The sequence below is a fragment of the Phaseolus vulgaris genome, chromosome 2 (genome assembly GCF_051622355.1).
Source record: "Phaseolus vulgaris cultivar YP4 chromosome 2, ASM5162235v1, whole genome shotgun sequence".
Lineage (NCBI taxonomy): Eukaryota > Viridiplantae > Streptophyta > Magnoliopsida > Fabales > Fabaceae > Phaseolus > Phaseolus vulgaris.
This window is the reverse complement of record NC_143499.1, coordinates 3,745,121-3,757,623: the sequence shown is the minus strand read 5'-3', so window position 1 is coordinate 3,757,623 and position 12,503 is coordinate 3,745,121. Positions and strand designations below refer to the sequence as shown.

At 26.6% G+C, this 12,503-nt stretch overlaps 1 protein-coding gene across 1 annotated transcript; it reads right to left on the bottom strand.

Annotated features, from left to right (window-relative positions):
* Positions 1 to 654: 654 nt before the first annotated feature.
* LOC137810285 (ethylene-responsive transcription factor ERF021) lies at positions 655 to 1,462 on the bottom strand. The gene has a single exon (XM_068611467.2). The coding sequence runs from the start codon at positions 1,392 to 1,394 to the stop codon at positions 756 to 758; it is 639 nt and encodes a 212-aa protein (XP_068467568.1). The 5' UTR covers positions 1,395 to 1,462; the 3' UTR covers positions 655 to 755.
* Between the last annotated feature and the right edge of the window lie 11,041 nt (positions 1,463 to 12,503).

The window sequence follows — 12,503 nt, the reverse complement described above, 5'->3', positions numbered from 1 at the left end:
GCATGAATTATTTTATTATTTGCAAACATTTGATAAAAGGTGTGTCATGCGTGCAAGTGGCACACTCTAGTCATACACAGGTAGTTCATCTTATTAATTATTCCAAAGAAAAAAAAACCACCTTTAATTTCAAAAGTGGTGTTGGTTAGAACTTGGAAAATAGAAATGTCCCTTGTGACGGTCAAATGGCAAATTCCTAACACAAAAGTCATACACACTAGGTCGTAATAGATTTGGTCGGCTTACGAACACGATTTCTCCTATTATTATATTAATTCATTCTTTAATTGCTTATATTACATAGTAAATAAATAAATAAATAAATAAAATGACAACGATACCAATTTATTCAGGAATTTAGATTCATAGAGGGGGAAAAGTTGAAGGTCAAAATCTAACTTTATTCATGTGGCCTCAGTGTGACTTATACAGTGTGTAATATATTGAATATAGAAGTCACTTCTTATGTTTTTCATTTTTTTACCTGACAAATCATGCTAAATAAAAAACGATTTTGAAATCTGTCTCTCTTTCTATAAAAAGAACATTCACAGACAAATATATACGAAGGAATGAGCGAGTGGATAATTAAGAATATACACAGAATATGCAATTGACAAAATTAAATAATCCTATTGCTTCATTGAATCAATCTCACTAAAAACCACATGATTCTTTAATCATTTATGAATAAATAGAATGCCCTAATCAAGGGTACATTAAATATCAATCACTAACAGTTACGTATTGATCAATCACATATATTCAGGAGAGTCCCATAAGGATTCATGATGCATTTCTTCCCATCCACTCAACTCCATGCCATAACCATCATCACCATCACAAGACACCATCATCATGGAGTACTCATCACCAAACCCAAACCTAGGTGTCTCTGCCATTTGCATCATCCACATCTTTGGTGACTCCAATGGAGACTCATTTATAGCTTGAATTTGGGTAGCTGAAAGTCCCACTTGCAGAGGAACCACACCACTACTGTTACTGTTACTGTTACTTGTTTCACTCATACATATTTGATTATGTGACATTGTTGGTGACCTAGTGAACCTCAATGCAGCTTGTTGTGCTGCCATCTGTACATCCTCGGATTTGGAGCTGGCGGGACGTGGCAGTGTCTCCGCAAGTTCAGGAAAATTGAGTTTGGCGGCGCGTCCTCTGAGGTGCAACGCCGCCACGTCATATGCTGCCGCCGCCATCTCCGGCGACTCATAGCTCCCTAACCATATTCTGCTTTTCTTCCCCGGCTCACGAATCTCCGACACCCATTTGCCCCATTTTCGCTGTCGAACACCATGATACGATGTTGTCGTTTTTGACGTTGTTGGGGCTATTCCACATTGTTGCATGGTGCTTGTTGGTTCTTGTTCCATGGAATGAAAACAGAGTTTTTTTTTTCTTGTTTGTAGTAAAGCGTTTGGTGCAATCTGATTGGTGAAAGTTTGAGAGTGAAGATGTGTGTGATGTGATGTTATATAAGGTGAGATTGAGAAGAGGTAAGGTTCGTGGTAGTTACATAGGTAAGTGGGGAACATGCTGTCAGTGAGAGAGCAATGGTGCCACGTTCTTTACTGCTTACTTACTTCTTCTATGCATTATTCAATCTCTGTGATGTCACAAACAAACACTTGGATTAGTTTATGCCATTAATTAACAAATTCCTTTCATTTTCCCCTATCTTGTGTTTAATTTCTTCTTACTATTTTTAAAAATGGTGATTGTGGTGTTAATTTTGTTTTTGTTTTATTCATCATTAAAGAAGAACACCTTCTATGCCAAGCTTGTTGGTAAATGGCGGTGCCTGGTGCTGTGTTTATTTACCTACCACCAAACCCACATGTAGGGTGCTCATGCTTATGCTTTAATTTCTTCTTCTATAATTATTATTGGATATTGATAATAGATAATAAAAAAAAATCATAATATATAAATTCGAGTTAAGTTAACTTTAAAAGTTCACTTAGTTACTAAAAATTTTAGACACGAGCATTCAGTTTAGTAAAAAATAAATATATCTTTAATCGAATGTTTTGCTTCTGTATTCTCTAATATATACTAATAAATATTTTCGATTCTTTTTATATAGAGTTTTGATATTGATCTATTTCAATAGTAAAAGCTAATTATTAGTATCTTTTGATTTACATTGATACAAGATTAATCTCCTTAAACATTAGTATCAAAAGACATATTCATCCAGTCAAACTCAATCCATAATATTACAATTTTAATAAAAATTTATTAAACTTATCAGATAATTCAGTATCAAATTATCGTAATATAGTTTTTATAGTATTGAGTTACAGTTAATGGTTAGATTTTAATAAGAATGTTAAAAAGTAAAAGTAAATTTCAGTGCCAAGTTAGTCAATTGGTGAATTAGTATTCGAAGATCATTCACTCCCAACAAGAATAACAGCTGTGAAAACTCGTTTTTAAGACTTGGACATGTTTGTGCTTATATTGATTAGAAAATATAAGAAAAGGGAAAAACATGGTGGATAATGAAGAAAAATTGAATACAAAAGTGGGTCCAAAATTATTAGAAAGATAAAGAAAAGGATAAAAGAGTAAGACAAGGACAGGGAGTGGTTTTGTTGAAGAGAACAGTACCTCATTCAAACACGCGTTGAAGTCATAAACAATGGATATCAGAATAAGAAGCTTCAATAAGGAAAAAATATTAAATTAAATAATTTGACATAGGAAGAAAGTTAAAATTAAATATTAAGAACTGAATTTTAATTTTAGGTTTAACTCAATCTTATAAAATCGGTTTTTAAAGTGGAGTTTACACTTACTTATATATTGTTAAATGTTTTTATTTTTAATTGATGTATAATTTCTAACATATTTCATCACGTCGTCAACTCGTATATTATAGATGATTCTATAGTGGTCCGATAACAGGTGACCTGATAAGTTTATTAAACTCTCATTAGGATAGACTCTGATACCATATTAAGAAGAAACATTAAGTTTAACTTAAAACTTTATAAAACCGACTTATAAAACGAGGTTTGCAACCACTTATATACTATGAAATATCTACACTTATAAGACGAGGTTCGTAACCACTTATATACATCATTTTAAAATTTTCTCTATGATTAAACCCTAAACTAAAAGTCTGATTCTGAGTAACCTTTAAAGTTTCTTTTTTTTTTTTTTTTCTTTTCTGACCGGTGTCCGGAAATAATCGAAATTAGAGAAAAGGGAATGGGTGGTGAATTGAAGTGACGGTGTGTGCGCGTAGGTTGTGGTATTATATCTATCATATCCAAATCTATGTTTGCAATAGAAATAAAAAGTTTGCATTGAAAGCATGGAAATGGAAGTGAATGGTTCCATCACTTCCAGCTGTTTTCAAAACCATACAAAACACAGATGTTCATATTATATACTCTTTGAATTCAGTGTCACTCATGCCATTTAATCACGTGTTAAGATATTATAATATTATATTTAGGGTTTACATATTTTTTTCTCTAATACACTTCTAACAACTACAACCAAACTCAATTTATACATGTCTTTCCCTTTCATTTAATAAAATATTACAATTTTAAGTTTCTTCTATCTCTAAATCCTAAACACTAAATCTTAAACATGATGGTGATTTTAAATTTGTGTTTAAACAAATTTTAAAATTTCAAAAAATTTATTTATTCTTTAACTGAAAATCCAAAATTAAAAAATAATTCTGAAAAATGAATTATTTTGTGTTTCAAGAATGAAATGTAGAATAGAATTAAAAAATAAAAAATTCATTATGAATAAACAATTCCAAAAATAAAAAATATATTTTTGAAAAAACAATCAAAAGATAAAATTGAAAACATATTTCAGAAAAGAGATTTTAGAAAATTACGAAAGGTATTTTGGTCATTTCACACCAATGATTTGGTGCACTTCTAAATTTGTTGGGTGCAGAAAGCAATTTGTCCTCGATTATAACGTTTTGAAAACCTAAAATTATTTAAGCTTTTCAACTTGCCTTATGTTGGAGCCTATTCAAACTTGAAGAGTAAGACAGCTTCTTTCAACACCTCCATATTTTTTTCCTACACCTCTATATTTCTTAAAATACCAAAATTATCTCATTTAATTTTTGTTCTAAATTCTAGAATATATAATTCTCAGAATTTTCAAATTACATAATTTATAAGTTAATATTTAGATTTTTAAATTTTCAATTACACAATTTAAAATGTAAAATTTGTGCTCTGAATCATATAACTGAAATACAAATTTATATTTTAATTGTGTTCGAAATATAATATAAATTTTGTATTTAGAATTGTATAATTATAGTATAATATAAAATTTATATTATGAATGGTATAATCTTACAAATTACTCTGTTTGAAATTTTTTATAATTACTATTCCAAAATTATATAATAATAACTTTTCATATACATATTATTTGTAATTATTTTATTTTTAAAATTAAATTATATAATTATTTTAAATGCTTTTTTAGCTTTAACTCCTCCCAAATTTTTATGGAAGGCAATGAACTTTAAAAAAATACTTATAAGCATTTTTTTATTACTGGAGGAGATATATAAAGTGTAAGAAAAGAAAAACAACAAATATATTTAAAATTTCAGATTTCTTTTATTAAAAATCATATATTTTTTATTTGAACAAGTCCTTTTATCTTTGGATTAATTTATCTAATGACTATTAATTAACATTGTTCACAAATATTTCTTAGTTATGAAACTTGGAAGTGCATCATACATTAATTATTGCATGTTTCTGATTTATGCTTTGTGATAACTCCATGAAGAATACTAAAACCTTAACCTTTTTGGCTTCTTTTTGTTCTTCACTATACTTTTTTTAAGCCATTGTTTCATCCAAAAAGATATGAAAGTCAATTTCTTCAAGTCTTTTGACTTAATATGTCAACCAGAAAACAAAATCATCAATTTGAATACAATAGATACACTGCATAGGATCTTCAATTCTCATAAAATACATTATAAAAAGTTAAAGAGGAAGTTTGACTAAATATTAGAGATTTAACATCGACTAGAGATACAAGGTTAATTCATCGTATATAAAAGGGTGTAAATTTGTTTTATAAATTTTTTATATGATTGAATTTGATTTAAAGTTCATTTTTTAAATATATTATTAGAATCATTTAGAACTAAATATTAACGAGAGTTTGTTGAACACATTGTGTCACCCGTTATCAAGATGTGTCATCATAAATTTATAGTCACATTCACGAGATAGTCTTGACATCAAGAGTGTATTAAAGATTTCACATTGAGTATAAATAAAGTCAATTCATAGTATACAAGTGAATCCAAACTTCATTTTACAATTCGGTGTTATAAAATTGAGTTCAACATATTGCGTCACCCAGGACGAATCACCATAAATTTCTAGTCACGCACACGGGTTGACAGCAGTCTCGACCTTGAGAGTGCGTTGAAAATCTTAGTTCGACTAGAGATAAAATCAAATTATAATATATAAGCGAATCAAAATCTTTACTTACAAATGAATTTTAAAATATTAGTTAAATTTAAAGTTTATTTTTAAAAAATATAAAAATAGTGAATATGTTTGTGGGTAGATATTGATGGTTGCATTAAGAGTTTGATAATGGGTGAAAAATGATTAGACATAATGAAAATAGAAATATTTATATAGTACGAAAATACGTACCAAGCAAGGTGTCCTGCGAGAAATATATGAAGTTGAAAGATATTAAAAGAATGGTTATGTTATGATCACAATGGCAATGGCCTGAACGCGCAGTAAGAAAAAGTTGCATGCCAGTGATGGAAAGAGACAACAGAATTACTATTTCTAATGTCCTTTCAATATATATATATATATATATATATATTCATATTTATTTTTCATATTTATATGTCTCTATTTATTTTTCATTTTATTATTTTAATAAAAATAGTGATTTTTTTAATAATAATACGTTTACGCGCACATCATCTTCTGAGAGATAATATAACTATTTATGATATATAAAACAATGATAAATATGTGGTCGAGTTAGGTAATAATGACTTGTGATCCAAGTTTGGACAAAAATGTGATGTAACAAACAATATTGGAATAAGAAGAAGATAATGTTTTTTTAGTGTTTCTTCTCCTTAGTGTGGTTGAATTATGATTCCTGGTTGGAACTGTTGTCGACGACCATTGTGTCTGTCTGTGCAAACAGTGTGTCTACGGTAGAAAACAGTGTGTCTACGGTAGAAGAGAAAAGTCAGGAGAATCGTTAGAGATGGTGAAGAATGAGGTTGAAAGTTATTTCAAACGACAAGTTATTTTGTGGAAATTTCGAAACTCATGATATTTTACTGAGATTCTTAAACTCATGATATTTTTATGAAAATTATGATATTTGATAGTATATAAATGAGTTTAAATTTCGATTTTATAAGATTAAGTTAAATTTAAAATTCAATCTTTAATATGATATCAAATTCATCAACAAAAAGTAATTGATCACTATCGTTATCGAACTATTCATAAAGACCCATAAAGTATTTATTTGAGAAGTGAATTTAGGGTTTAGGGATACGAGGAAGAAGATTGAGCATTGATGAAAAGATAGAAGGTTTTCCATTTGGTGTGTTGAACACCGGCATTTCCAGCAGTGGGGCTCCACAAGATCCCAATGAAATTTGGTCAAAAGTAAAATAATGTGTTTTACTATGTCTTCTTTCAACTAATGACTCTCATAAATTCATAGTCAAATGTTGAACATTTTCTTAATCTATGTCTGTTGCATTGCAGCTGTTTCCCTCTCTTCTCCTCTTTCTTCATTATTCTTAATCAAATCAAGGCTCTATGTATTTCTTCCACTACTCTATCAGGATAATCTTTTTTATTTCAATTTCATCTCTATTCATTACAAAATTAAAATGGAAATCTTTACCCAATGTAAAATCACTCACTCCAATTCATTCTCACCATTATACATCTTCCCACTTTAAGTAAGCTCAAAATAGTTATTAGGGTAAATATTGCATATGAGGTATATGAGGTAAGAGTTTTTTTTTTTTTTAAGTTTTATCACAATTTTATTATTAAAAGATGTTTCAGAAATTTTAAAGGAAAAAAATGTATATTTAAATTATTTTTAACTTAAATTCTTAAATAATGTAAGATTATTGGACATACTGGAACAATATATAAAAATAAAGGTGTTGTAGAAATTTGTCAAAAGATTTTGTATTGATTAGATCAAATCTTAATATATAAATGAATGCAAACATTACCTTATAAACTAAATTTGTAAAGTTGAATTAAATTTTAAAATTCACTTTTTTAAGATGATATAAGGTCATTTAGAATCTATCAAAATATTTTTAATTTATCATGTATCATCCGTTATCAGACTGATTGAACATACAAAATATGTTGAAAATCTCATAATAACTATAAAAAAAACAAATTCATAGTATATAATATATAAATAAATGCAATTTCACCTTAAGGTTGGAAATGTGAGTTCTTCAAACATAGAAATCATAAAATGAATTGGTTAATATTCTAAAATATTTTTTAAAATAATAGTTAAAATTGTTGGGACGATGGGGTGAAATTATTATAACAACTATTTTAACTTGCTTTGAATTGAATATTGGAGATTCCATGTAGGACCAATGTTACTTAGGGTGGGGCTCTGTTTTTGGCCTTAGGTTTATAAAATATTTTGAAGAATATTAAGGAATGTTTAAGAATCTTTGGTTAAAGTTAATTAAAATTTGACACTATTGTTGATAGTAAAGCAACCATTGTCGGTGGAACCAAAGCTTTTTTTTCCAGTCACTTAAAATTTTAAAAGAGCATCTAATTGACTAGATTATATAATTAATCTTCCTTTCACACCTTTTACAAGATGCTCACGCTTACATCACCAGAAAACAAGTACAAGATTTTTTTTTAAGGTTATATGTTGTTCTGAATTAAGTAGGAAACATAGTATCGAGTCAATTACCGAATATAAGATATTGTCTGTTTTGGAAATCTATGTTTCGTCACGATTTTATCTTTAAAAGGTATCTCCGTGAATTGGAAGAAAAACGAGTATATAAACTGTCATTGACCTCTTGACCTCGACTTAATGTAAAACTATACTGAACGTTTTTTTTTTTCGACAAGAAAAAAAATATATGAGTCACTTCAAGGGTGGTTTAACCCCTATACATCTTGAACAACCTAACATTTAACTCAACAAAAACAACAACTCCTAACAAATAGCAAAACAAACATTTGACCAACCTAAAACAAATCACTTGTTTTTAATTAAAAACATGCAAACCAGGGAATCAAGACACCAACCACTACAAGAAAATCATGAAATAGAAACTAATATTTAGAGACCAAAATAATTAGTTACAATAGTAACTAAATTAGAGACCATTTTAGAAACTAAATTTTTGTTTGGTTTCTAAATTAGTTTCTATTATTGTTAAATAGTTTCTAAATTAGTATATAATTAGCAACCAAGATTTTATAGACCAAATTTAGAAACTAAATAATTGGTAGTTAAAACCTTGGTTGCTAATTAGATACTAATTTAGAAATTATTTAACAATAATAGAAATTAATTTAGAAACCAATTTTTTTTAGTTTCTAAAATGGTCTCTAATTTAGTTACTATTATAACTAATTATTTTGGTCTCTAAAAATTGGTTTTCTATTTCATGATTTTCTTGTAGTGAATTGAAAAGAAAAAACAAACTAAATAACTTTAGAGGTAACTCAGGACCAAACCTTCCTTTAATTGAGTTATGAAGAAGATTTTGGGAGTTATGAAGAAGATTTTGGAAGAACATGTTGTTTGTATAAAAAAGTTGGTGATTTTGTAGGAGATAATTATCCTAAAATTATGTTAATAAAGCAAAGATTAAGTGGATCCAAAATAAGATTGGCGAATCCTTTAAAAACAACTCTTTTATGGTTAAAACTTATCCATCGAAACTATTAATTATTGAGTTGACTAAACATTGAATTAGGAATGAAAAAGGAGAGAAATTTAACGCGGTGTTCGTATATATAAGTAGAATGAAAGTATGTGAGTTTTATGTGTGTGGCTAATGGTGAAAAGAAAGTGTGTATTAATTTATTGAACAAGGTTGTTGAATCTTAGCATGATCCAGCTGTTCCCAAACTCCATCTTCTTCTTCTTCTTCTTTGTATTCATTTTCTTGTTTAACCATGCAAAACAAAAACTACTGCTTCTGTCTAATCCAAGTATGAGACATTTGTTAGGTGTAGATATTGATTTCTATTGTGATACCAATTGTTTCCACCTTCAATGGGTAAATATTAGTTGCTTCCAAACATTTTTATAAAATATGAATTATGATTTGTTACAACACATAAATAGTTTTATAATAGAGGTTTTTGGATAATTTAAATATAATTTTTTTTAATCATTTGAAACGTTTTTTAACCTAATGAGGTTTTGAACTATAAAATTGACAATATCACGAATGGAGTGGTTAACCATAGTGATATCATCTCAATTTGAAGGTCGAAACAATGACGTGTATGTGATAATCGAAACGAAACGAAACGAGTTTCTAAAAGTTGAAACTTGTTTTTGTAAAAGACTTGTTCGGGTAAGTCTAATAGTCTCATATCCCTTAAAAATTTAAATATATCTTCTTATTTTAATTTTTAAAAACGTTTTTTAATGACAAAATCGCGAGAGATCTCTCAAATCCAAAACAAACAATACTTCAAATTATTTATATTAGTTTGATTTAATTTGATTATGAGTTGTAATGGATAATATTTTTATTTATTAATTGTCATTCACTACTAGAAAATCATCAAATAGAAACCAATTCTAGAAACTACAAATCATTACTTGCTATATTGACTAAATTATATACTATTTTAGAGACTAAAAATATTATTGATTTCTAAATTAGTTTTTATTATTGATAAATAATTTATAAATTAGTATCTAATTAGCTAACAAAGATTTTATTTAAGTGATTGTCGATCGAAATACTCCTGTGTAATTATTAGTTTTAAGTGTAAGTTTATTTCTAAATATATAACTATGTGAATATATAATATTAGTCATTATAATGTTTTAATTATAAATTTAGTTTCTATTTTTTTAAAATTAAACTATTTTTATCCACTGTTAATATTTTTTTTCCTCTGTTTTTTAAGTGTCACATTTAAAAAAAATGAAAATATGCATTAAAGTATCAATTGGTTTCCCTAAAGAACCTTAAACAAGGTTTAAAAAAAGATGCAGAGTGAATAATTCAATAACTGTTAGTAGAAATGCTAATATATCTACCAAAACATTAAAATAACAAATATTAAAGTTAATTGTGAAATCTACTATTAATACTTACAGTAATTTATACAGTTATTACTTACACGTGCCTAATATTTCTTGTAATTAATTGGATCATGTATTAACATTTGATAAAAATTAGTTTAATTTTTAAAAATTAGAAAACTAAATTAGAAATTAAAATTCTATACATTCAAATTTTATATTGACAAAAAATTAAAACGCACTCAGTTTTTATGATAAATTTTATTTTTTTTAGTTTAATTTTAGGAAAATTATTCCATCATATTACTTTTGTCCATTGAAATTGAAATAAACTATGCTGAGTTCTTTTTTTTTTTTAAAAAAAAGGACACTAAACCTGATAGATAATGTTGTAAAATACATAAATGAAAATAACGCCTAAAGCAATTATATATAAATTAAAACTACATATCTCATTAATTAAAAATATTAATTTAATTTGTTAAATTTATTGATTTAAAATAAATTAAAACATATAAATATTTACTGGTTTACCATTAAATTAAAAGGAAAAAATTAAGTAAATTGAATATATTTGTTTGACATTAAAAGAAAGTAAATGGTGAATATATATATATATATATGTAACATTCATTATCTATATAAATAAATATATTTAAAAAATTCATTTTAATAAAATGAACACTTTTTTTTCATTTTATTTGAACCCATTTATCAATTTCATTATCAATGAGAGTTGTACTTTTTTTTTATTGTTTTCCTTCTAATATAAAATATTTACCGTCATTTTTTAATTTTTTTTCCTTTAAATAATATAAACAAAACTTTATTTAATAAGACTAAGTTCAAAAAATATTTAAAATTTATCATCCTATAATAAACTTAAAAAAAAACTTAAAAATTATTTAAAAAATGACAAAAAAAATGTTACACATGTCCTAATTTACTAATGGTGATGTAATTAAATTTATCCTTAAGTGATATTTATTTTTCCTGGTTCCTTCTATAATCCTAAACAATGAAGTGTAATCTTAAACAATTTTCATTCTAAGAATCATTAAGTTTTAATTTTCTTTGTTTGGTTTAAAGTGTCGCATTACTCTAAAATATTCTTTATAACTTTTACTTTTGATGAAAGAATATTACAAGTCTCATACTATAATTGATATTTTATTTGGTTGGATGATGTTTTCAATTAAAATAAAATATTCTTTTGATTTAGATTTTTATTTAAAATTCACAATTTTAAAATTTACGTCATATAATTACAAATAGATTTTATATTATTCATCATAAAATATTAGTGTTAACTCTTCTGATAACTCTCGAAACTAGAACAAATTATACCACATTAATTTTAAATTTAATACAAACAACTATTTTATAAAGCAAACTTATACAAAGATAGAGAGAATACTCTATTAAAAAGTATTATTTAAATGTTTAGATGAATATTAATATCAATAAATTAAGTAAACATTAGTTATTATAATGTATTTGAATTTTTTTTTATCATCAAGAAAAAATAAATAAATGTGACTCACTTAAGGTGGTCAAACCCTTATACACAACACCAACCAGAGACACCCTAACACACAAGGCTATCACAAGAGATATCTCCCCTCAAAGACACCAAAAAACATCCAACCAAACCACTACAAGAAAATCAATTTTTAAAGAACAAAATAATTAGTTGCAATAGTAACTAGATTAGAGACCATTCTATAAACTAAAAAAAAATGGTTTCTAAATTAGTTTTTATTATTGTTAAATAGTTTCTAAATTGGTATCTAATTAGCAACCAAGGTTTTAGAAACTAAATAATTGGTAGTTAAAACCTTGGTTGCTAATTAGATACCAATTTAGAAACTATTTAACAATAATAGAAACTAATTTAGAAACCAATTTTTTATTTAGTTTCTAAAATAGTCTATAATTTAGTCACTATTGTAACTAATTATTGGTCTCTAAAAATTGGTTTCTATTTCATGATTTTCTTGTAGTGACTTAAACCTTTCATAAGTTTTTAATTGAATGCATACAAATCAGAAGTTCTAGACACCAATTCGAGAAGGAGAAGCCCATAGAAGACAACTTTAATGTGATTCAAGACCAAATCTTTAATTGAGTCAAGTAAAAAATTTCAGAATGATCAATCACTCCTCCACCGCCGT